This window comes from Pinus tabuliformis, chromosome J (genome assembly GCF_031772625.1).
Source record: "Pinus tabuliformis cultivar Carrire ecotype Pingquan chromosome J, CPIR1, whole genome shotgun sequence".
Taxonomy (NCBI): Eukaryota; Viridiplantae; Streptophyta; class Pinopsida; order Pinales; family Pinaceae; genus Pinus; species Pinus tabuliformis.
Window position 1 is genome coordinate 635,247,319 of NC_142295.1, and position 27,374 is coordinate 635,274,692.

General features: G+C 42.1%; 1 protein-coding gene across 3 annotated transcripts in view; it reads left to right on the forward strand.

Moving 5' to 3' along the window:
• Nucleotides 1–422: 422 nt before the first annotated feature.
• Nucleotides 423–27,374, forward strand: part of LOC149228544 (RNA-dependent RNA polymerase 6-like) — a 66,747-nt gene continuing 39,795 nt past the window's right edge. For all 3 annotated transcript variants that reach the window (XR_016247876.1, XM_089378256.1, XM_089378257.1), the window contains exons 1-2: nucleotides 423–775; nucleotides 867–3,657. Coding sequence is in view for 2 of the 3 variants with exons in the window: in XM_089378256.1 (XP_089234382.1) it covers nucleotides 964–3,657 (2,694 nt within the window). In the remaining variant the exon portion in view is untranslated. The remainder of the gene's footprint in view (nucleotides 776–866; nucleotides 3,658–27,374) is intronic.

A 27,374-nucleotide genomic window follows, 5' to 3' on the forward strand; every position in this document is an offset into this window, starting at 1 on the left:
ATCACACTCAACGATAACTTTGTTATGTATCTCAACATCACACTCAACGATAACTTTACCTTAGGATTAAGATACTTGTATCTTATAAATCTTCTTATTAGTATTTTAAAATTATTATAAAATATAGTTTCACTCTCTTTTATTAACATTTTGCAAATAAACTTCAAATATTTTGATAAAATATAATATAATACTCGATTGAAAAATATTTAGATAATAACCTGCATCTTATCAATGTCAAATATATTTTAAGTTTTCCGTAAATGAAAATCGCATGAAATGTACTTTTAATTCTCGTAAAATGAAATGTATTTCTAATTCTTTTAAAATAGAAATTGTACATGAAACGAAATGTGATTTTAATTCTCCTAAAATGAAAATCATGTATCATATGGATTGTACTTTTAATTCTGGAAAACACCCCTTTTTGCGTTGGAAAAAAGTTTTTAATGAGGTCGAGTTTGGACGGGGTAGTTACACTTTTCGATCGACCATGAACATTACATTTCCCTCGAAATTCCGGATTGTTGGAAAGAGAAAAACAAGCCGTAGACAACGGGGCCGCTGAAACAGCCAGGCTGCCCGCCTGCGGGACGAATTCCACCTCCTGCTTTATCAATTCACAAGCCACTTATCAATTATGGATCGATCTAACATGGCGAACACGTTTGGAATTTCAGGCAAGGCGAGGCCTGACAAGCAGTCTGCTGTCAGATAACTTCAGTTTGGCTGGTTATATGTACTCTTGCTTCAGTGATACTCCCTACTTCAGCAGGTACTAGGTCAATAGTAATATTTATAGTTTTGTGTTAGATTTATATATGGGTGACCCATGATGACTGATAATTGATGACAATTTTCCTTAGGTTTATATAGGGGTGACCCCTGATGAATTGTGATGGATTGGAGGTTGACAAAAGATGCTTAATGAAATGAATTGTTTGTGATCTTGTTGAGTATTGGATGGAGCCAACTCAGATAAGCTTGGGTGGCTTTGGAGAGGGTGTGAGTGCGAAAGAGCTTACAGAATTCCTAGAAAACAATGTTGGAGTGGTTTGCAGATGCAGATTGAAGACATCATGGACTCCACCATTTACATATCCAAATTTCACAAACTCCACTAATGACAATTACAATTACTTCGTTAAGAACAGTGGCATCTCTAAGGTCCCTCCCCACGCCTTTGTTCAGTTTGCAGCTCCCAGTGCTGTGAAGGTGGCGGTAACTCTCAGTGATCGCGGGAGGCTCATATTCCGCGGTCATCCTCTCAAGGTCAAGGTTGGTGCTGAAACCTCCTCTAGATTACACAGAAGAAGAACAACTCCCCCCTTTAGATTTTCTCCTGTTCTGCTTGAGGTCGGTTCACTTCTAAATCTCAATGAATTTTCAGTAGCCTGGAGAGCACCCACTTCTGGTGTCGATTTTCATGTGGACCCATTTGATAGAAGGTGCAGGATTTTCCTTGTTCGGGATCAGTTGTTTGGCAATGACACACTGATAAAATGTGATTTTAAGATTGAATTTCTTGTCAGAGACATTAGGAATGTGAGGATTGTCCATGAGAAAGGAACTGTAGTTATGCTGTTACAGCTCTGGGTGCCTCCCTGGATATATTACAGAACCGCAGACGATGATATCTATGTGGGTGTCCCTTTTGCTTTGTTGGATGATGAGGATCCCTGGATTCGAACCTTGGACTTCACCCCTAACAATGCATTGGGCAGATGCCTGGCCTACAAAATTGTCCTGTCTCTTCGCATGGGTTATACAATGGAAAAGGCCATGGATTATTTCAGACAGAATAGGTTGCTAGATGAAAAGTCCCCTTCTCGTAATTTGAAGGTTAACCAGGAGCCAAATGTGTATGTGTCGAGAAGGGTATTTTTTTTCACCTTGCCACACCGCCCAAGAATTCATTTTGAGACCATGTTCCTTCTGAATGCTCTTGTGCACAAGGGTATTGTCAATTATCACAGAATAACTCCCGAGTTCTATAATATGTTAAATCCCTCTGTGACACCAGCCAAGTTGAGTATCCTGGCACTCAGGCATATGCTTGCCTACACCAACCCAGTTTTTGACGCCTTTGGAAGATTTAAAGCTGTTCTTAGCTGGATTTCAAAGAACCTGAAGCTCCTGAAGAACCCAAAGATAGCCGAGGAAACAATTGAGGTGAGGAGATTGGTCATCACTCCTACAAAAGCTTATTGTCTTCCTCCAGAAGTGGAGTTGTCAAACAGAGTCTTAAGGCATTTCAAGAAGTTTGCAGATCGATTTCTGCGAGTAACTTTCATGGATGATAGCATGCAAGCAATGTCTTCGATGGTGCTAACTGTGCCTATAGCACCCATCGTTAAAGATGTTTCTTCTGGTTCTACTGCATATAGGACAGCTATTTTTAAGCGAGTGAAGCAAATACTCTATAAAGGTTTTCAGCTATGTGGACGTTACTACTTGTTTCTAGCATTCTCTGCAAATCAGTTGAGAGACCGTTCTGCATGGTTCTTTGCTAGTGGGGAGGATATTACAGTCCAACAAATTAAGAAGTGGATGGGGAACTTCCCTAAATACAATGTTGCCAAGCATGCGGCAAGGATGGGTCAATGCTTTTCTTCCACCTATTGCACGGTGGAAGTTCCATCAAAACAGGTTGAGGACCTTCCAGATATTAAAAGGAAAGGTTACGACTTCTCTGATGGCATAGGAAAAATTACACCGGTTCTTGCCAGGGAAGTTGCTCAAATGCTGCAGTTGAATTTCAACCCTCCCTCAGCCTTTCAGATCAGGTATGGTGGATACAAAGGTGTGGTTGCAACTTGGGCAGCAGAATCAGGATGCAAATTTAAGCTCTCATTGAGACCGAGTATGAAGAAATTTGAATCTGAACATACAATGCTTGAAATAATTACTTGGACACGTTTCCTGCCATGCTTTTTGAATAAGCAGATTATTACTTTGCTGTCATCCTTGTTGGTGCCTGACAGTGCTTTTCAAAATTTACAATATTCAATGGTTGAAAAGCTCAGTCAGATGCTTGAAAATGTCGAAGTGGCATTTGATGTATTGACAACATCATGCACAGGAGATTTGCAAAACACTGCTGCCATAATGCTTAGTGCTGGTTTTACATCCCAAAGCGAACCTCATTTAAAAGACATGCTTTCTTGTATAAGAGCTGTGCAGTTAGAAGAGCTTTTGACAAAATGTAGGATTTTTGTCCCCCAAGGTAGATGGTTAATGGGTTGTCTGGATGAAATAGGGGAGTTGGAATATGGGCAGTGTTTCATCAAAGTTTCAGGGCCACCCTTGGAGGGTTGCTTTCTCAAACATGGCTCCAGCTCTGGAGAAAGGAAAACAAGTTCAACAATTGTAAGAGGGAAGGTGGTTGTGGCCAAGAACCCTTGCCTGCATCCAGGTGATGTTCGGATTCTAGAAGCTGTAGATGCTCCTAGTTTGCATCATTTAGTTGATTGCTTGGTTTTCCCACAGAATGGGCATAGGCCACATCCAAATGAAGCTTCTGGAAGTGATCTTGATGATGATATTTACTTTGTTTCTTGGGACTCTACCCTCGTGCCTCCAAGTGGCGAGAGTTGGGAGCCAATGGACTATAATGCAGGTGAAGTGAAAGGATCAAAAGAGCCTGTTAAAAATGAGGTATAGCAATTTTGTCTTCCTTGGCTTTGCTGGCATTGTTTAGTCAGACATTGCATAGCTATGGCTGCATAAATGATTCAATCAGGGATTTCCATTATTTTTATTCTTGTCACTAGAAAATAAAGGGTCTAGATACCATATAAAAGGCATTCATTCCTTTTTGGTTGAAAATTGAAGCACTAAGTTTTTAACATTAAAGTCAGGGCAAACTTTTAGAGTCTATGTTGAATTATTTCCTTTTTGACAAGGAGGCATTTGTGAATTTCTAAGACTTTCTAATTACCTTGAATGTAGTCAACCCTAGTATTGTTGATGAGATTTCATAGTCAAAGTCAAAAGTGTGCATATGTCCACAAATGGGAAGTGGTTGTAAATATTGTAAATAACTTTTAGGACTTTCCTTTTAGACATATCCTCATCCTACTTTACTTGTTTAACTTCTAGTCCCTTCTCCTTTTGCATATACTCTTAGTTCCTTTTTCTGATGTTGATGTTGAGCCAGGGCCTCGTGCCTCTTAAGGTTTCTCACCATGTTATTTACCTTGCCCTTGCTGTGTTTTAGTTGTTTCTGCACATGTTCATGCCTCATGTATTTTGTTAGATTGTCTTACATTATGCTTTTGAAGTAGCCTTTGTAGTCCCACAGATTCTTGTTGCGGATTGTACTTAGTCTCATTGACCAATTTTTTGTGTCACTTGTTGGAAACTAATAAAAATATCTTATCTTAACTTATACATAGAAGCCAAGTGTGTTGATCTAGGTGGCGGTAATGTCCCCAATGCAAACCACGAAAACTAAAAGCGAATCGGCTGTCCTTTCCTTGGCTCCCGAGAGGAAAAGGATATAGAACCACATTGGGTTAGGATGCATGCATGTGGATTAGCGCGCATAGATAATATTGAGTGCGACTGGGAGTTATTTTGAGCACATGCATAAGTAAATTAAAGACCACTGGGATGCATGCACTGATTTAGGAATGATTTGACACTTTTCTTGGAGTTAACTACAATGCATGCATGCATGGGGACTCGGGAGATAACTGAGAGTGTAGTCCAGTTAACTACGCGCATGCATTTTTCTCTCTCATTTCACAACAGTTTGACATGAGTTAGATCCAGAGTATCTCCACTAGACTAAGCGGCGAGCACATGCTTGCTTTCTCCACTTCTACTTCAGTTGAACTCAAGCGTACTCCCTTAGCCCTACGCATGGCCATCTCATCCTAGTTCACCATCAGTTAATGAAATGCATGGAAGAGAACTCCAAGAAGACTAGTAAGTTAACAATGCACATCTCCTTGAAACCTTCTCTTAACTCCAACGCTTGAACACTTTACTTTGGGTTGTCCTCAAGTCGACAAAGCACACCTGCACATCAGCTTGAGTTTCTCTAATGCCCATGGGTTGAAGACAAAATCTTGCATGGATAATTTGACATCCATAGTTGATAAAAGGAGAAGGTCGCTGTGGTAGCTGTGAGCTGTATGTCGTGAGTTTTCTATTCTATGCTGCTGCAATTTTGGGCTTAAGATCCAACAACCTTGAGTATCCCTGGTTTCAAAGAGACATTTGGGCACCCCCCTAGTAAGCAGGGTGTGTTTCAGTGGAAGAGCTTCGGTTTGTGAGGCTGTAGCATATCATCTTTTGTGGGCTGCAATCATTCATCAGGCTTGGAGGTCGATTTGGAGATAAATTTGACAGGACAATTTCAGATTTGTGTTTATTTCAACAAATAATCTTCATATTTCTAATTTTTTTATTTTTATATGCAAAAAAATTTCAGATTCTGCTGTGCCCTCGTTTTGGAAATATTATTATTTTTCTTGTATCTCTATTTGGGGATATTACAGTGGCCATCCTAGACCACGTCAGAAATTGTCTTCACACTGGCATCTTTAGGGCCTCAAAATTTTGGTGCATTTTTTAGCACCTTCACATTCATTTTTTCAAAATTTTTATGCCTTAAGAAGGGCATTTGGATTAGTCTGCAAATTCACTTTCAAACAAGCTAAATAAGTCCTAAAATTGAGAAATGAGCAAAAAATTATGGTCTCGACAAGGCTCCCCTTTTTTTCATACATTTCAGCTTTGTCAACCATAACTTTTAGGGTTAGGATTCTTTGTCAACCATACATTTCAGCTTTGTCACAGTCAACCATAACTTCATCTTAGGGTTAGGATTCTTGCATCTTATGGTATTTTCCTAGCAGGGTTTTAAAATTATTATAAAAATTTGTTTCATTCTCTTCTTATGGGCCTTTTGCGAATGAGTATTGCAGACATTGTTCTTCTTAGAGATGACTACAAACATTCTGGCAATTGTATTTGTATATTGTTTTTCAACATTGTTTCAGTTTGGTATTTGCTGCGCTTCTTTTCTGTATGATGCTGTCTTTCATTTTGTTCTTAACATAATCTTTGTAACTGCTATAAACATAATAATAAACATCAACATAATAAATTAATTAATTAAATGAAAAGCAAGGGGCATGTACCCTTTCACCTCATGACCAGTCAATGCTATAAGTAAATCGTCAGGAGTGTTGTTGAACCATCATCATTCTATCAATTATTTATCTATCAATATTGTTACCACACAATCTAGCAGACCCTAAGGAAGGGAAACCTAAAGAGCTAGACCAGGTGATAACAATGGGACAATGGCGCACTGTCACCACAGCAAGTGTCCCCTGCTCTTTCTGGACTTTCACCGATGGGAGGAGTCCCGGTAAGATAAATAGTCACCTTTGATAGATGTTCTATGGTTAATGGTACTGGGTGATGAGATAGGACCTCTCATGTTAAGCTCTATATGATAATATGGAAGCTCAAAAAGGCTTTCACTCCCTTTAAGAGACCTAGAAGGAACTCACACAAGACCTAGGGTTTTATGAATTGGCATGGCTAAAGGTACTCCCAAGGTCATGGCGATGAGAGGAAAGGACTTCTTGTGATTTATTCCTATGAATAGTAAGCTCATACAACCGTCAAAGAAGTCCCCAATTCAAAGGAATGCAGACTAGGGTTTATCTTCTAGGGTAAACCTAGGGCAAGAGTTTTTATGGATGAAAACTTGAGAGATGATTCCCAAACTTTGTGACCTTGTAGATAAGACCCTAAGCTTGAAGACTATGCTCTCAGAATCCACCAACTCCCTCTAATGAATTTCGCTCTATACCCCAGCCCAAAAAGAGGGGACTAAATTTTTAGGAGGGGAAATTATGGAGAAAAGAGAGTGTGATCACCAAATGGCTTGGGTTAGTGCTTTCTTCGTTGGGCTAATGGAGTCCTAGATGCTTTAGATTGGCCAAATTTGTCTTCAAGGAGGTCAAAAGTTGATGCCCTAGCTACTGACCTTCAACAATTACCTACTATTAGAATATGGAGTTTCATGAAGAAAATAACATTTCATCAGTAGGAACAGTCATTGCATGTTATACCAGGAATAACATATGCAAGAGCCAACCAAATAGCTTCCTAAAATTTCTTCAACAAAATTAGGGCACAAGAGCATTTACTTTAGTTGCAACAATTACATACATTAGACAATTTCAAAGAAAGATTTTATCAACAAGAGAACTTACAAGATAATCATGCAATATATCCATCCATATTCAAGAAGTAGCTACAGGGCAAGATAAAAAATCAGCTCCAAACATCAAAGTGCATCCAAGATACTCCAAAAGCTCTCTAAAGAAAAAGTGTGAATTAGCCAATAAGGTCGAAAATCCCAAGCGTGCTGATGATCTTATTACCCACCAAAAGTGGGTGACCCATAACAATTTTCTCCTATATTTGTCTTCAGTCGGCAACTAGTAGCCCATGACAACCACCAGTGTAGCTGATATATTGTGCCATTTGATCTCTGTTCCCTGAGCTAGTTGTATGTCCCCTCGCCCATTTGTCGAGAGCATATGTTTGAAGCTGGGCAATCCAGTCCTAAAGGTATGTTTTTCATTGTGCAATCAGGTGCTTGTGCTTGTTTCTTCTTGGGCTCTTTGGGCATGGATTATTGGGTGACTTGGAAGAAGGAAGGGTTTTGACTGTAGTTTTGTTCCCTCACCTTAAATGGGGGGTTAATCCTCAATCTTAGTTCCGTGGGATCTCCCCTATTTTCTTATAGCTTCAGGAAGGGCACTACTTGGGAAACCCCGATTTTGGTGGCGCTGTCCCATTTTTCCATTTCACTTGTTTCACTCCTCTCTGGACATTATAAGCCCTTTTTCATCATCTTCCCTCTCTAGGTCCACAAGGCACTGGTATCCCCATCCCCTTGTCCACATGTTTGTGTCAGGCTTGGAAACGTTGCGCCGAAGGTTGATGCAACTAAAAGAACGATAAAGAACATATCATGGCCACAAGCAAGAAACAAAAGAAAAGAACATCATAAAATGCAAAAGATGGTCGGAACATTAAAATAGCATGTGGGCAAAAGCCAAACATGAGCTCTACCCCTCATCATGGCCATCACCCTAGTTCCTAGGGCCCTTGAGTGCCCACACATCATTAAAGAACCTCTGCACGTCCAACCCCTGGTGGGTGATGAACTGCCCCACCTTAAGGGGGTAATAGTTGCTGCATATCTCACATGACATGCTCTTATTTCCTATAGTTCCAAGCAATAATACAAAGAAAAATCATAAAAATGCAAAAGGAAAATAATGAAGGGTGGAAAAATAAAGGCCGGGTAACTCATGAATCCACGATTGCTCCCTCCTAAATCTATACACCCAAATATGTCGACATCCCTCATCATTACCATCCTTGAACCCATGGCATTTAGCTCTAAGATCCTTGTGTCCCTATCCGTCTCATCATTATTCACATGAACCCTATCAATTGAAGGATGTACCTTGGACATGTCTTTCCCCTTAGGGGTGGGGAACACCTAATAGGGTTGTTTATTAGCCACTCCTAACTAGGGAGGAAACATTATTACAAGCTTAAAGCTCCAAATTAGGAAGGGAATCCCATGATGAAGTCTCAATGTGCCCTTGATTAACGAGCTTGGTTCACTTAGATGCATTAATGAATTTATTGTACATGATGGTGAGGAAGCACATTGGATCTTATATGTAGCTAGAAGGTGGTTTCATCATGGGCTGGGCAACTTAACTGGGACCCAAGCTCACTAGAGGATCATATTGACACCCTTAGGGGATGCGTTGAGAGCCATGGGATTGTGTTGAGAGCCATGGGCATCCTCAATGCCTTCAACAATTTGTTCATTGCCCCACATTATTTGCGAAATAATGCACTTGGACCAGTGTGCCCTGATCGACTTAGCATGATCATGGCAGCTGATCCAAGGCCTAGAGGAGGTTTGTCTCACCTTTGAGACTTGGGAGGGCAAGCACCATCATCAGACCCCTCATGTGGAGCAATTTATAGGCTTATCTTTCATCAAGAGACCCATGAGACCAATATTTGTGCCCCAAACTCACTATGGAGCACCACATGACGACTTGCATCGAAAATTAGGGGCCATCCCCTAATTCATCTTTATCAGAACCTTCTCTCACATCATGGCACTTAGAAGATTCAACGTGGCCCTCCAATGACCCTGCTTCATCATGACATCATTAGCTCGACTGCATATGGATGGTTAATTCATAACTTGTGATAGCTACTTGGTCGGCCTGTGACCAAGACTTGTTTTTAGCACATTATTTTATAATTTTGGGGGCTCATTAGGCTAATTCGATTTAGAGAGACTCATATAAATAGAAGAGAGTCTCATTTGTGAGAACTCATCATCATCACTTGGATTCTTCTCTTGTAAAAGAACTCACACTTTTTCTTTGGAGACTATTGGAGATTCTTTGATGCATTTTGACATTTGGAGCTGAAATTTTGATCTTCTTTGGAGCTATCTCATGATTTGTGGATGGATATATCATATTGTCATCTTGTAAGTGCTTCTTGTTGAATATTTTCTTGGAATTATGTCTAATGTATGGAATTGTTGCAACTAGGTTAATGTTATTGTGCCCTAATTGTTGAAAATCATTTTTGGAAAGCTTCTTGGTTGGCAATTGCATATGTTACTCATTGTATGGCAAATGATGAATGCTCCTAGTGGATGAAATTTTGTCTTTCTTCCATAAAACTCCATAAATCTTCAGCGGGTAAATGTTAAAGGTTGGTTGCTAGGGCATCAATTTTTAGCCTCCTTAAGGACGGTTTTGGCCAATTTTAAGTCATCTAAGATTCCATAGCCCAAAGGACTTGGCATTAGTCCAAGAAGTTTGGTGATCAAATCTTCTCTTCTCCATATTTTCTCCTAAACTTTGGTCCCCTAAAGGTAGGGCGGAAAGCTAGGGCTTGCAACAAAATTTTAGGGAGGTGATTTTTTGAGAATCCGAGCGTCCACACATCAAGCTTAGGGTCTAGGCTACATGTGCTCCAAGTTTGGTGGGCATCCACCGGAGTTTCATCCGTAAACTCTCTTGCCCTAGGTGCCACTCCAAGAGGGAAAACCTAGGTCTTTTTCGCTCACCTTGGGGACTTCTTTGAGGGTTGTATGAGCTTGGTATTCATTGGAATAAATCATAAGAAGCCCCCTCTCCTCCCTTGCCTCAACCTAGCGAGTACCTTGGAAGTATTTCTTCCCACGATTATTCATAAAACCCTAGGTCTAGCACAAGTCTTTCCTAGGTCTCTCAAAGGAAGTGAAGAACCCCTTTGAAGTGTTAAAACATCACATTGAGCTTCTTTGAGAGGTCCTATCCAATCACTTGGAGTCTTGATCTTAGGAATACATATTATAATCATAAATCTCAAACCCTAAGTCTTGATCTCCTCCTAGGCCTTTCTTGGAGAGCGTTTAGCTTCCCTAAAGCATTGAGCCATTGTTATGTCTCTCCTTGAATGGGCCTTGTGGAATCATATCACACCTAAATCATTGATTTATTCATTCTAAGTGATTCCCTTCCTACCAGGACTCCTCCCATTGATGAAGGTCTGTAAAGAGCGGGGGACCTTGACTGAGGTGACGGTGGGTCATTGTCCCATTGTTCTCACTTAATCTAGTAGTTTCCCTTAGGTTTTCCCCTCCTAGGGCCCTGCTATATTGTGTGGTAACATTTTTGGCGCCATTGTCGGGGAGGAAGCAAGTCTGCCTCCTTGGTCTAATATTTAAAGAAGTGGCTCTTTCAAAACCATATAGACCCTCTTTTGGCGACTCCATTGGAAGAACGGAGCCCTTGTTCTTCATTGAACCCCAAAGTCAATGTTTGTAGGGTGAAGCAAACATCTCTCAAGGCATCTTTGAATACACCCTGGTGACTCCTACATGATTGATATGTGTAACCTAGTAGGATGTCTTCTCTTGATAAAATACCTGCCTTGGACATCGCTAACATTCTTGGGTACCCGAACTGTGTCACCTTATGCACAATACTCAGGGTGCCCAAGTTTGATGGTGATCCATCTTCTGCTATTGATCATGTGGCGAGATTTGTTACATATACCACAAAAGCTGATGTGGTTCATCATGATGTGTTCATAATGCTGTTCATAAGGACCCTTCAAGGTCATGACTGATGGTTGTATAATTGCAATCCTAGGGTATTTCATCAATTGAAGCATTCTTTGGTAACTTTCTAGAGAATTATCGAACTAAGGACCAGGCTTGCCCCACATTAGATATTGATTCTAAAAAAGAAGCCTTCATTGAACATAAAGAGGATCGTGAGGAAGAAGAGGATCCTTTTCTCGATCATCAAGATGAGATCATTGATAAAGATATTAAGGGAGATAATGAATCGAAGCAAGATAAAGAGTTTGATAAAGAAGGTTCCTTAGAAAGTAAAATTGAAGATAGCCCCATCTTTTTCAAGGACATTATCTCTGACATTGTACATATCAAAGAACTTGAGAAGGATGATCCCATTAATCCCTTGAACATTAGTGATTTCTTGCATATTGAAGAAGGGAAATGGGAGATTATGGGCCATCATTTCGACAAAGATCGTATCTATGACATCGATGAAGAAGGGGAATTTGTGGAAAGTGAAGTTGAGGCTAGCCCTGTTTCTGTCAAGGATATTATTCTTAATAATACGCCTTTTGAGCACCTTGAAGAGAAAGGTGATCCCATGTCTCCTTTGAGAATTGACATTGAAGACTACTTGCATGTTTTAGAAGGGAAATGAGAGGTTATTAGTTGCCACTTTGACAGAGACCCCATTTATGATGTTGACGATGAACTTGATAAGGATCTTGATTTGCTTTGTATTACATGTCATCAAGAAACGATGATCACTTTTGAGCAATCCTTGGGCCTTAGTTTTAAAGATAATGAACACATGGTGGTCTCCCCTTTTCAACATGATCCTTGCAATAGTCAACTTGATCTAATTTCCCTTACCTGCCTTATTTTCCCTCCTATCCTTCTCAGCCAGAGCATGAGGATATAAAAGGGAACTTCATGAATAAAAGAACCTTTGAGAAAAAGTTATGGGGTTTGATCATTGATTTCTCCATATTCTTGATTAAAGGAAAGACCCGATGGTGCAGACCTGACTCATGTTCCCCTCCTTTGTCCGTTGTTCCTTTACATGATTCATGGTTGCTTTATTTTCCCACCTCCCACCCTTGTGACCTTGCATATGAGTGTCATGATTGTCATGTTTGCTTTCAAATGTATATCATAATTGATCATAGGGATAGGAAATATGATCTTGATCTAATGATATGCTGGTTACATTGGCTATATGATTATACTTAGCACTTGCATAATGTAGCATGCATGTTAGACTAGGATGCATTGAATTTTGATTTTACATAACTACTACCATCATATCATGTTCTCAGGCTAGAATAGATGCATTTAGATTAGACTTACGTCATAGAATAGATTTTATTTTATGTATGGTTTTATTATTTGAAGAAAACATGGGCGATAAAAGTACACCTAGGATAGATGCTTCCAATATTCTCTGCGATGTGCAGGATACAAGTTTACAGTCCCAGAGGATTGCTGGTGTTCTCATGACCTCTTGTTTGAGTACATGGTTCGTGCACTTTACAAAGAGCCAGATGTTACCCACCAAAAGTGGGTGTCCCCATAAGAGAATTTTCTCCTAGATTTGCCTTCAGCCGACAGACAATAGCCCCTGACAGCCACCAATGTAGCCAATATATTGTGCCATTTGATCTCTGCTCCCCGAGCTAGTCGTATGCCCCCTCACTTATTTGTTGAGAGCATATGTTTGAAGGTGGACAATCTAATACTAATGGTATGTTTTTCATTGTGCAATCAGGTGATTATGCTTGTTTCTTCTTGGTCACTTTGGGCATGGATTATTGGGTGACTTCGAAGAAGGGTTTTGATTGTAGTTTTGTTCCCTCACCTTAAGTGGGGGGTTAATCTTTAATCCTAGTCGCGTGGGATCTCCCCTATTGGCTTATAGCTTCAGGAAGGGCACTACTTTGGAAACCTGGATTTTGGTGGCACGGTCCCGTTTTCCCATTTCATGCTTTTCACTCTCCTATGCACATTACAAGCCCTTTTTCATCATCTTCCCTCTTTGGGTCCACACGGCCATTGGGTCCACAAGGCACTGGTATCCCCCTCACGTTGTCCACATGTTTGGGTTAGGCCTGGAAATGTTGCCCTGGAGGTTGATGCAGCGAAAAGAACGATAGAAGCATATCATGGCCACAAGCAAGAAACAAAACAAAAGAATATCATAAAATGTAAAAGATGGTCGGGACATTAAAATAACACGTGTGGAAAAGCCTGACATGAGCTCTACCCCTTCATCATGGCCATCACCCTGGTTCCTAGGTCCCTTGAGTGCCCACACTTCATTAAGGAACCTATGCATCCCCAATCCCTGGTGGGCGATGAACTGCCCGACCTTAAGGGGGTAATAGTTGCTGCCTATCTCACACAACATACTCTTATTTCCTAAAGCCCTGCGTAGTAATACAAAGAAAAATCATAAAAAGGCAAAAGACAAATAATGAAGGGTGAAAAAATAAAGGCTGGGTAACTCATGTATCCATGATGGCTCCCTCCTACATCTATACACCCAATTATGTGAACATCCCTCATCATTACCATCCTTGAACCCATGGCATCTGGCTCTAAGATCCCTGTGTCCCAATCCATCTCATCATTATTCACGACCCCTATCAATTGAAGGATGTACCTTGGACATGTCTTTCCCCTTAGGGGCTGGGAACACCTAATAGGGTTGTTTATTAGCAACTCTTACCTAGGGAAGTAACACTATTACAAGCTTAAAGCCCCAAATTTGGAAGGGAAGCTCATTATGAAGTCTCAATGTGCCCTTCATTAACAAGCTTGGTCCACTTAGATGTACTAATGAATTATTGTACCTGATGGTGAGGAAGCATATTGGATCTTATATGTAATTGGCGGGCGGTTTCATCATGGGTTGGGCAACCTAACTAGGACCCAAGCCCACCAGAGTATCATATTGACACTACTAGGGGATGCGTTGAGAGCCATGGGACTTTGTCATGTGTTAGAGGATCATTTCATGCCATGGGAATCTTCAGCACCTTCAACAGTTTGTTCATTGCCCCACATTATTTGCAAAATGATGCACTTGGACCAGTGTGCCCCAATCGACTTAGCATGATCATGGCAACTGATCCAAGGCCTAGAGGAGGTTTGTCTCACCTTTGAGACTTGGGAGGGCAAGCACCATCATTAGAGCCCTCATTTGGAGCAGTTTATAGGCTTATCTTTCATCAGGAGACCCATGAGACCAACATTTGTGCCCCAAACCCACTATGGGGCACCACATGATGACTTGCATGGAAAATTAGGGGCCATCCCCTAATTCATCTTTATTGGAGTCCTCTCTCTCATCATGGCACTTAGAGGACTCAACGTGGCCCTCCAGTGGCTCTACTTCATCATGATGTCATCAACTCAACTTGCATATGGATGGTTAATTCATAACTTGTGATAGCTACTTGGTCGGCTTGTGACCAAGACTTGTTTTTAGCACATTATTTTATAATTTTGGGGGCTCATTAGGCTAATTCGATTTAGAGAGACTCATATAAATAGAAGAGAGTCTCATTTGTGTGAACTCATCATCATCACTTGGATTCTTCTCTTGTAAAAGAAAGACTTTTCTTCGGAGACTATTAGAAATTCTTTGATGCATTTTGACATTTGGAATTGACATTTTTGATCTTCTTTGGAGCTATCTCATGATTTGTGGATGGACATATCACATTCTCATCTTGTAAGTGCTTGCTGAATATTTTCTTGGAATTATGTCTAATGTATGGAATTGTTGTAGCTAGGTTAATGTTATTGTGCCCTATTTGTTGAAAATCATTTTTGGAAAGTTTCTTGGTTGGCAATTGCATATGTTACTCGTTGTATGGCAAATGATGAATGTTCCTAGTTTTGTCTTTCATCTATACAACTCCATAAATCTTGAGTGGGTAAATGTTAAAGTTTGGCTATTAGGGCATCAATCTTTAGCCTCCTTAACTACGATTTTGGCCAATTTTAAGTCATCTAAGATTCCATAGCCCAAAGGGCTAGGCACTAGTCCAAGAAGTTTGGTGATCAACTCTTCTCTTCTCCACATTTTCTCCTCCTAAATTTTGGTCCCTTAAAGGTAGGGCAAAAATCTAGGGCTTGTAATGAAATTTTAGGGAGGTGATTTTTTGGGAATCCGAGGGCCCACACATCAAGCTTAGGGTCTAGGCTACCTATGCTCCAAGTTAGGTGGGCATCCCTGCCAGAGTTTCATTCATAAAATCTCTTGCCCTGGGTGCCACTCTAAGAGGGAAAACCTAGGTCTCTCTCTCAAGGACTTCTTTGAAGGTTGTATGAGCTTAGTATTCATTGGAATAAATCATAAGAAGCCCTTTTTCCTCCCTTGCCTTTACCTAGAGAGTACCTTGGAAGTATTTCTTCCCATGATTATTCATAAAACCCTAGGTCTAATGCATGTTTTTCCGAGGTCTCTCAAAGGAAGTGAAGAATCCCTTTGAAGTGTTAAATTGTCACATTGAGCTTATTTGAGAGGTCCTATCCAATCACTTGGAGTCTTGATCTTTAAGAATACATATTATGATCATAAATCTCAAACCCTAAGTCTTGATCTCCTCCTAGGCCTTTCTTCGAGAGCGTTTAACTTCTTTGAAGCATTGAGCCATTATTGTGTCTCTCCTTGAATGGGCCTTGTGGAATCATATCACACCCAAATCATTGATTTATTCATTCTAAGTGATCCCTTCCTACCAAGACTCCTCCCATCGGTGAAAGTTCGTAAAGAGCAGGGGACCTTGACTGAGGTGACAGTGGGTCATTGTCCCATTGTTGTCACTTAGTCTAGTAGTTGTCCCTTAGGTTTTCCCCTCTTATGGCCCTGCTAGATTGTGTGGTGACAAATCTTCACAAATGAGGGTGAGCTCTATTTATATGAGACGTTGGAGGTCGAATTATTAGCCTAAGCCCCCCTAACATTATAAAAATGTGCAAAATCCAAGCTTTGGTCATGAGTTGACCAAGTAGCTTTCACAAATTATGAATTAGCTATCCAAATGCTAGCCGAATTGATGACATCATGCTGATGTAGGGCTGTTGGAGGGCCATGTTGAGTCCTCTTTGTGCCCAAATGTGGGAGAGGGCTCTATAAATCTCGAACAAAGGGATGACCCCCTAATCTCTATGCAAGTCATCGTATGGGGCCCCAAATTGGGTTTGGGGCACAAGAACTAGTCTCATGTGTCTCCTGATGATAGAAAACCCTGTAATGCTCCAATACGGAGGGCTCTGACGATTGTGCTTTCCCTCTAGTGTCTCAAGGGCTAAGACAAACCTCCTTTGGGACTTGGTTCAACTGCCATAGTACGTTAAGCTGATCGGGGCACATTGGTCTATGTGCATCATCTCGTGAACAATGTGGGACAATGAGCAGACTGTTGAGGGTGCTAAAGGTGCCCATGGCATGAAATGATATGCTCTATAACACATGATGGAGCCCCATGGTTCTCAATGCTTCCCCCGGGGGTGTCAATATGATACTCTGGTGGGCTTGGGCCCCAATTAAGTTGCCCAACCCATGATGAAATCCCCTGCTAATTACATATAAGATCCAATGTGCTTCCACACCATCAGGTACAATAATTCATTAGTGCATCTAAGTGAACCAAGATTGTTAATCAAGGGTACACTGAGACTTCATAGTGGGTTTCCCTTCCAAATTTGGGGCTTCAAGCTCGTAATAGTGTTACCTCCTTAGGTAGGAGTGGCTAATAAACAACCCTATTAGGTGTTCCCAGACCCTAAGGGGAAAGACAATTCCTTTGTACATCCTTCATTTGATAGGTGTCATGTGAATGATGATGAATGGATGGGGACATGGGGGTCTCAAGGCCAAATGCCATGGGTTCAAGGATGGAAATGATGATGGATGTCCACATAGTTGGGTGTATAGATGTAGGAGGGAGCAATCGTGGATGCATAAGTTACCTCGACCTTTGTTTTCCACCCTTCTTTATTTGCCTTTTGCCTTTTCTTGTTTTTTCTTTGTATGATAAAAGTAGTTAATTACCCCCTTAAGGTGTGGTAGTTCATCGCCTACGAGGGGTTGGGACGTGCATGGGTTCCTCAATGATGTAGGGGCACTTATGGGGCCTTAGGAACCAGGGTGATGGCCATTATAAGGGGTAGATCTCATGCTTGGCTTTTGCCCACATGCTATATTAATGTCTCGACCATCTTTTGCATTTTATAATATTCTTTTCTTTTGTTTCTTGCTTGCGGCCATGATATGCTTATAATGTTCTTTTAGCTGCATGATGCATCAACCTGCGGGGCAACATTTCCAAGTCTGACCCAGACATGTGGACAAGGGGAGGGGGTGTACCAGTACCTTGTGGACCCAGTGGTCATGTGGGATCCAAAGAAGCAAAATGATGAAATAGGGCTTGTAATATGCGGAGGGGGGTGAAAAATATGGAATGGGAAAACATGACCACACTACCAAACTCAGGGTTTCCCAAGTAGCGCCTTTCCTAAAGCCATAGGCTGATAGGGGAGATCCCATAGGACTAGGATTGAGGATTAACTGCCCATTTAAGGTGAGGGAACAAAACTATAGTCAAAACCCTTCCTTCTTCCAAGTCACTCGATAATCCATGCCCAATATGCCCAAAGAAAAACAAGCATAAGCACCCGATTGCATAATGAAAACATGCCTTTTGAGTTGGATTGCCCATCTTCAAACATATGCTCTCGATGGATGGGTGAGGGGACATATGACTGATGCAGGGCGCATAGATAAAATGCCACAACGTATCGGGTACACTGGTTGCTGTCAGGGGCTACTGGTTGTCGGTTGAAGATAGATATAGGAGAAAATTTCTTCTATGGGGTCACCCACTTTTGGTGGGTAACAAATACATTTATACATTTACAAATATATTCTGTCTTTAAATAAAAACAAGAAGTTAGGAACTGTTTGTTACATTGGTATTAGAGCCAGTAAAATCTGGCCTCATCACAAACTACCGTCGTTCCGCCCATGTCTGTATCATATGATTCTTTCTGTTGTAGTTGCCACCTTTGGAGCCATTGTAGTTGCTTTTGTAACTATTGCCGCTTGCAGCTACCACCCTCCACATTCCCGAGTGCAACCGTATGATTGTCACTGTACCTTCGTTGTTGTACACAGTCCAACTGCAATCCATTCCCAATACAATACCCAAAACCAAGGCCATCTGCACCACTCGCATAATCTCGTCCCTGCAACATTGTCTGCCATTGCCACCGCTGTTCCCTTGTCAAATATGGGTGCTTCCTGTCTACCACTTTGTTTGGGATCTATAGGTGGCTCCTCCACTATGTTTTGATATCTATCCTTCTTTTCATGGATGACATGGTCCCTTTGGCCTCATCCTTGGAGGGCTTGTAGAGGTAGCTAGATGATTTGGCTCTTCTTTGTGACCTTCAACAATTGATAGTCAACTTGAGTGAAACCAAGGTCATGATCTTCGACTGGTTGAAGAAGGTCATCTTGAATCATTTCTTTTTCAAACAGAGGAGATTGAGATCACCATCACCTATAATTACTTGGAATGCTATTGTTAGGGCCTTGTTTTAGTTTGAGGCATTCCCTTCAACTGTAGGTCAAGGGCTACGAATCCTTAGTCTTTGTTGAGGGACAATGTTTCCAACACTATTTGTAGGACACACTAGCCAAGATGTTTCTCATGGACACCCTTATCAATCCCATTGTTATTTATGGTTCAAAGGTTTGATTGGACTTTAGCTGAGTGAGTGTGAACCCATCTCTTTTGATGCATCACTAGATGCAAATAGATAGCCCCTCAAATGATCATCCTTGTAGAGTTTGATCCTTGACCCTTCCAGCTTGAGATTGTGTTCATTCTTTTTTGGTCTTCTTTTGCATCGTATTTGGAGTTTCATTAATTTGACAAAGGAATGGGACCAATATCCATGCTTGGCCTATTGTTTGTTGGAATCCATCGCCTTAGCTAGCCTTCCAGGTTGTGCTTCTTGTTGGTTTGCTAGGGTCTCCGATCTTTTGGATTTTGTGGGTATTTTGATGGACCGATTTTCTCGAATTAGATTCTCCCTGGATACAACTGGACACCTCTTACCTACATGGTAAAGGTTGAACAAGACCACTTGAGAGGACATTTATAAGCAGTTTGTACAAGTCAGTTGGGCAACCCCATAGAGCAGGTTATGTTCGAATATATCTTTCTTCGTTGAGCACTTCTTATAGTCGAGTGATAGATTCATTGTCTAGCCTTCATACACATTTTGACATTGGGTGCACTCTCTTCGTATTCCCTTGGACCAATTTAGGGCCATGTTCCACCAAGACTCCAAGACGAGGGGGGTGCGGGTGCAAAGAGACACATAGGGGGGATGTGTGGGAATACCCTCAAAATTTAGGGAAATTTAGGAGGGACGGGAAGATGTCGGGGTATATATATATAAAATTCAAATTCATATTCAATAATGAAAGCATAAATATGTTGATCCATACATAATTGAGTTAAATAACCATATTCATCATTTATACCGATACATATATCCTTCATACTCATCATTCATCCATACACCACGAGATTCAATAATGAAATACATTGATCCATATTCATCATTTATCATTCTAGAATCTACATTGATTTAAAAATTAAATTCATCATTCATCATTCTATAATGTAAATTGATTTAAAATTTAAATTCATCATTCATCATTCTAGAATCTAATTAGTACTAAGCAAAATAGACTATAGTAGATACTGAAGTCTGAAGATTAGAATAGTAAATTGATATAACTCAAACTCAAAAAGGGTGCTTGATCCAGTTGGATATTGGTGGCCACCTGCCTATTCCACTTGGACCCCCACCATTGTTTCTTTCAGTTTTTCAATTTCCTTATTTGTAGCACAATTTACTATTTTTGGCAGTTTTTCGGGTCCTGAACTTCCATAGCCGTTTTGAGGCCCTAAACGACGTTTTTTGGGAAAACCGGGAGCAACATGGGTTGTAGACCAATGTTGCTCACTCAAAAGTTATAGTCCTCGGATAGATCTTTCTAACGAGGTATTGTGCGCGTCAAACAGAGATCGTATGCCAAAGTTACGACCCCGGGAAGTTGATGTACCAATTTACCCAAACGAGGCCCATAGTTTGGCGCTTCATCTCCTACGGTTAGGTTTTTGGATGTTTAGGGTTTTCCATTTTTTCTCAACAATAAATAGGCCTTCGAGCCTCATTGTAACACAGTTCAGAGGCATGTAGCTGCCACATCTCTTCTTAGAGATAAGCTACCATCACCCGAGCTAGTTTTATTTCCATTTTGTTTGTAAGCATATTTCAGTATTTGATATTAATGAAATGAAGTGTTATTTCTACTGCATCTTTATATTTATGGTTACATCTGTAATTTGTTGCGTTCCTGTTTAAATCCGGATCAGTGGTATCAGAGCTGTCTGCTCTTTCTCTGTTTTTTCTTTGCATGTCCCCAACGAGGTCGGGATATAAGGAGTTAGGGCTTGAACTGGTCGAACCTTTGCAAGACCAGCCTCGCAAATCCTGACGACCTCCCATGGCGGATGAAAAGAAAGACGAGGGGGCAGGAGATCCTATCAAAATCTTGATCAAAGAAGCCCTCGAGCGACAAAGGAACGTGATGATGGACAACTTTGCCTAGATCCTTCAGTGGCTACCCAAGGGCGATGCATCTACTTTCGGCAGCTACTCTGGAAGCGCCACACCCTTTAAGGTACAAGTTAACTTTGACATTCCCATATTTGAGGGTCAGATAGATGCAGACGTTGTAGATAAATGGTTAAATATGCTAGAAGGATATTTTTCCGTTCATGATTTTTCTAGCCGGGAAAATATCACTTTTGCACTTCTTAAAGCAGCCCCCCATGTCAAGCACTGGTGGGAAACCTACTGTGAGCAGAAGGATGAAAGTACGAATTCACTGTTTTCAGCCGCACCCACTTGGAACTCATTCCGGGATGCCATCAAGGAGCAGTACTACCCTGTCAGGAGCTATGAGGATAAATACATAAAGTGGACAATGTTGTGACAGGGAAGGGACCAAGATGTGCCGGAGTTTACCAATGTTTTTCATACCCTTCGCACGAAGTTGGGTATCAAGGATTCTGAGAAGCATTTGGTTCTCAAGTACTGCGGCTGCTTGCACAGGTACATCCAGGACGAGATGGAATTCTTGGACATCTCCTCGCTCGGCACGACATATCGATATGCAGTCAAGATCGAGCAAAAGTTTAAACAGAAGAAGCGAGACTTTGGATCTGCGAATCCAAAGCAAGGGAAAGGTGCCCCCAAACCGTAGAACAAAGGACAAAGTCAAGGCGAGGTGACCTAGGACAACCCGCCAAAGCCGCAAGCAAAGAACAACGCCGCGAAGCCGAAGAAGGACATGGGAAAGTGGTGTGAGTTCCATAAGAGCTCCACTCACAACACAAGTGAGTGTCAGCCCAAGCAGTCACTGGTGGCCGAGTTAAAAGCTTCGGAATCAGATGCATGTTTCGACTATGAGTCAGAACTCGACAAGGGGAATGACAAAGGGAAGCAGATTATCGATGCGAAGCTCAACGCCACCGTTGCCACCACGAAGATCTAGAAGGAGGAACCCGAAGATCCAGAGGAGGAGGAGCACCTCTTCTACTCCCAGATGTGGGTAAAGGGTTCTCTGCTACAGTTCATTGTCGATAGCGGGAGCCAAAAGAACCTCATTTCGGCAGAGGTCGTGAAGCGGACGGGCTTACCGACCACAACACATCCACAATCATACACCATCGGGTGGCTTCACCAAGGACGAGATCTTCGCGTGAGCTAGCGGTGTTGCCTTCCATACAACATCAAACCCTTCACGGATGAGGTATTATGTGACGTTGCTCCCTTGATGTTTGTGATGTATTATTAGGCCAACCATACTTATGGAAGTGACATGCTGTGTATGAGTCAAGGCCTCATGCTGCTATTGTTACTTTGGGAAATAAGTTGTATAAGATACCAGAGGTAGCACTGCTTGTCGCCATCTCTTTGGTTACTGCAAAACAATGCAATAAGCTTACTTCCAAAATCGGGAAATTTGTTTTCTTGATGATACGCCCTCAGGGAAAGAAGAAGACAGTGGCCACGACCTCCAAACAAGGCCCCTCCACATGGCAACAAAAGATGGACAAGGTCGTGGAGGAGTACGAGGACATCTTCACCTCCCCCATAGGGGTGCCTGTGCACTGTCAGGTCAAGCACTCCATCGATCTGACCCTAGGTGTGCCGCTGCCCAATGGACCAATCTATCGGTGCTCCGTTCTGGAGAACGACGAAATCAAGAGGCAGATTTAGGAGCTGCTGCAGAAAGGTCACATCCGTCCGAGTTCATCGCCTTGTGGGAGCCCGATTGTGTTGGTACAGAAGAAGGATGGGACTTGGAGACTCTATATTGATTATCGGGCGCTGAACAAGATCACTGTTTGGAATAGGTACCCGATCCCACGGATTGATGACCTTCTGGACCAACTGAAGGGGGCAAAATATTTCAGCAAGATCGACTTGAAGTCCGGCTATCACCAGGTACCAATCGAACCCTCCGATGTGTGGAAGACTGCCTTCAAAGCCAAGGAGGGCCTTTTTGAATGGTTGGTTATGCCTTTTGGGTTGACGAATGCTCTTGCAACCTTCATGAGGCTGATAGATGACATCTTGCAGCCATTCATCAACTCATTTGTAGTGGTATACTTGGATGAAATCCTGATCTTTAGCTAGAGTTGGGAAGAGCACCTCCACCACATCGGACAGGTTCTCCAAACACTGTGGCAACACAAGCTGTGTGTCAATTTGGAGAAATGCACTTTTGGCCTGACCCAGGTTCAATATCTGGGATACATTATTGATGAACGAGGGGTGCATGTGGATCCAACCAAGATCTAAGTCATTCGGGATTGGCTAGTCCCAACCACTCTGAAAAAGCTTCGTAGCTTTCTGGGCCTTGCCAATTTCTACTGCAATTTCGTGTTGGGATTCTCTCATATCACTTGGCCCTTGAGTCAAGTCACCCGGGGAGGAGCGAAAGCAAAATTCTTTTGGTCTGAATCTCAACAGAAGGCATTCGCAGAGTTGAAACATCGCCTCTGCTCTGCACCAGTGCTCACTTTACCAGACTTGCAACAACCATTTGAGATCGAGACAAATGCCTTTGACTATGCTATTGGGGCAGTCCTTACTCAACAGGGGCATCCAGTGGCATATCACAGTGAGACACTTTCAGACACAATCCAGAAGTATCCCACTTATGACAAAGAGATGTATTCCATTGTGTAGGCCTGCCGACAATGGAAGCATTACATTTTGGGGAAGGAAACGGTCATCCACACAGACCACCGACCCATGTAGTTCATACAGATGCAAGGGAAGTTGCAGAACGATTGACATCAAAAGTGGTCCACTTACCTGCAACAGTTCCATTTGAATATCAAGTATAAGAAGGGTAGCACCAATAATGTTGCACACTGCCTCAGCCGACCACCGATCAGGGTGTTAACCATCGTGCTCAACTCTTGTGGGCACGAGACTTCTGATTGGCCACTTCTCTACAAAAGTGACCTAGAGTTCGGCCTCACATACTAGATACTCTTGGAGGGTTAGCAAGTTCCAGATTTTCACCTCCAGGATGCCCTACTATGCCACCTGGGACACCTTTGTGTTCCTTCAAGCGAGCGAGCCAAGATGATTTGGGAAGCGTACTACAGTCTGGCTGCTGGGCATTTCGGGGTCGAGAAAACAATGGCAGTACTGCAGAAGTATTTCTACTGATCGAATCTTCAATAGGATGTCAGGAAGTACATCAGATCCTGCACTGCCTGCGCCATTGCCAAACCAACCATCAAGAAGCAAGGCCTCTATACTCTGTTGCCTACCCTTAGTCGACCTTGGGAATCCATCTCCATGGATTACATGTTGGGCCTTCCTTCTACTATATCCCCAACCTGATGGCTAGACAGAGGTAGTCAACAGGATGATCGTACACATTCTGCGCATGTACAACTCAAAGCATCCACGCACATGGGATGAGAGCCTTCCCTATGTCCAACACAACTATAATTGGGCTCTCCTCAGCTCGACTGGCCACAACCCTTTTTAGGTGGGTTTGGGATTCCAACCACTATGTCCCATTGATGTGGCCATACCATTTGCAGCTACTCAGGCAGATTCGACTCATGTCTAGTCGGAAGTCAATAAGGCAAACAACTTCATTGAGCACATCCAACATATCCGCCAGCAGGTCCATGACATTCTGGAGAAATCAAATGCCAAGTACAAGCAAAGACATTATCAACATTGGGTGCCACACAAGTTTCAGGTGGGTGACAAAGTTTGGTTGCATTTGCAGAAGGAATGCCTTACCGGAGCCTATCGGAAACTCAGACCACTCCGATATGGACCTTACACCATTACCAAGGTCGTGGGTGACAATGCATTTGAGCTCCCCCATTCCTTGGCTTGCACACAGTGTTCAATGTGGACCGCCTTTGACCATACTTCTCACCATTGCTGGACACATCAGACATTGCAGAACAACTCACACCTACAGAGTTAAAGCTAGATTGCATGGAGCAAGCCACAATTGATTGGATCATGGACATGCAGATCAAGAACACCCGATAGCAAAGGATCCAACTATATTGAGTTGTCAAAGCAGGCCAACTCCTTCACCAGGGCAAGTGGCTCACCAAGGACCAAGTTCAATAGAAGTTTCCTCATCTCATGGAGGAACTCAACGCAATGGGGACCATTGCCTCCTAAGGGGGGAGGAATGATCCAGGTGGATATTGGTGGCCACCCGCCTATTCCACTTGGATCCCCACCATTGTTTCTTTCAGTTTTTCAGTTTCCTTATTTGTAGCACAATTTACTATTTTTGGCAGTTTTTCAGGTCCTGAACTTTCGGAGCTGTTTTGAGGCCCTAAATGACGTTTTTTGGGAAAATCGGGAGCAACATCGGTAGTGGACCGATGACCGATGTTGATCACTCAAAATTTGTAGTCCTCGGATAGATCTTTCTAATGAGGTATTGTGCGCGTCAAACGAAGATCGTATGCCAAAGTTACGACCTCGGGAAGTTGATGTACCAATTTACCCAAATGGGGCCCATAGTTTGGCGCTTCATCTCCTAGGGTTAGGTTTTTGGATGTTTAGGGTTTTCCATTGTTTCTCAACAATAAATAGGCCTTCGAGTCTCATTGTAACACAGTTCAAAGGCATGTAGCCGCCACATCTCTTTTGAGAGATAAGCTACCATCGCTCGAGTTAGTTTTATTTCCATTTTGTTTGTAAGCATATTTTAGTATTTGAAATTAATGAAATGAAGTGTTATTTCTACTGCATCTTTGTATTTATGGTTATATCTGTAATTTGTTGCATTCCTGTTTAAATCCAGATCAGTGCTTCTTGGTGCCCCCCCTCAAAAGGGGTGCTTCTAGGCGTCCCCCTTTTGAGGGGATGCACCCAGAAGCATCCCTTTTGGGGAAACATGTTCCCACCTTGGGGAAATGTTTCCCCTTGCTTCTCCCTGCGTCTCCCCAAAAGGGGGACACGAGGAAACGTTTCCCCACGCATCCCTCGTCCCAGGTGCGTGGGAAGCGTGAGGTGTGTGCACCCCACCCTAGGGGATGTGTCCCCATGGAACACTAATTTAGAGTGGGTTCACATAGACTTGAAGTAGAGACGGATAACCAAATTCACTGGTCGGATAGGATCTTCCAATTTTGCCATCTTCTAGAGGTTGAGACAAAGAAGCACTTCATCTTCCACTGCCCTATCTACTATGAGATCTGAGAGAAGTTCCATTATCTATTCAAGGAGTCATAAACCCTCTCTAGTTTCTTTAGGTACCATGACTAAATATTACTGGCCTTATACATGTAGGAGGCCCTCGGGCTTCGTTCCCATACTCTTCAACCACCTCCTAGGTAGCTTCCACATAGAGGATCACTTCATTTTCATGGTGCTTTCATTTGCTAGGGGTACTAAGAGAGAGATTGATAGTGGCTTTGCTTCCTACTTTAGATCAATTTATACTTGAGGGACCATCGCTACATTCTACAGACCTTAGTAGCATTGCTGGTCTAGATCCCATTCCAACATTCGGATGATAATGAACCACCATGTAAGAGGGAGCATTGGTTTAACAAGTTGTTGGATAATGCACCATCTTGGAGGAGTGATATTGAGCCCAAGGTGCATCATTCTTGGAGGGTGCACCACCTTGGATTTGGGTAAACCCCTAGAGTGACACTTATATATTGTTGTTTAGTGGAGTGTTCCATGTCGGATTGCCTTGTTAAGTCTAGGGTCACTTGTGTGGACCTAGCCCATGTTTTATGTTGGTCTTCCTCACTTATTCTATATAAAGGGAGGAGGAGAGAGCCTTTGTTGTTACTTACTATTGATGTACTCCTTGTTCTGTATTTTTATCTTGGGGAAGTCTTGTAGGGATCAAGAACCAGGGTTTGCGATGTAAATCCAAACATGAAGATGAATGCTACTACTAGGGATGGGCTTGGGTCTTAGCACTTGTGTAATGCAAGAGAAGACGACCTAGGTTTTGTGTAAGTTGTTGAGCAAGTTATATCTTTCCTCATCAGTCTCCAACTGGGCCATTCTTGTCTAGCATGTGGAAGCTCATCCTCTCCCACATCCTCTAGTGTGACATCACTGTTTAGTTATATGCTTTGCTGTTTTGTTGCTCAAATCAGACACATCCCCTGCTCCTTGAACAATTTCAGCCTTAGTTTCTTTATGTGCTTTATGCACATCATCTTTTGATGCATGTACATGGTCCTATTACTGTTGTTTCATCCAGGCAGATTTTTTACCCTCAAACCAGTGAATATTCTTTTTTTTTTCCAACACTAGAATGGGCTAAAACAGAGGTGATTTCTCATCTATAAAACATCCCTACTGATAGTTATTATATTAGGGACACTATCCATCAACCTATGGGCCCTAGATTGATCACTACAGCCAATAAATAATATTTTCTTGCATTTTGGGTGTAATTCACTTCTTTTTTCTTCAGGAGTTAAAGCATAAGCAGCATAACCTTGTTGATTTACATGTGGTTTTGCATGGGACCACACTGCTTTAGGTGCAATGCCTTGAAGCGACTTTGTAAGACTCTTTTAGT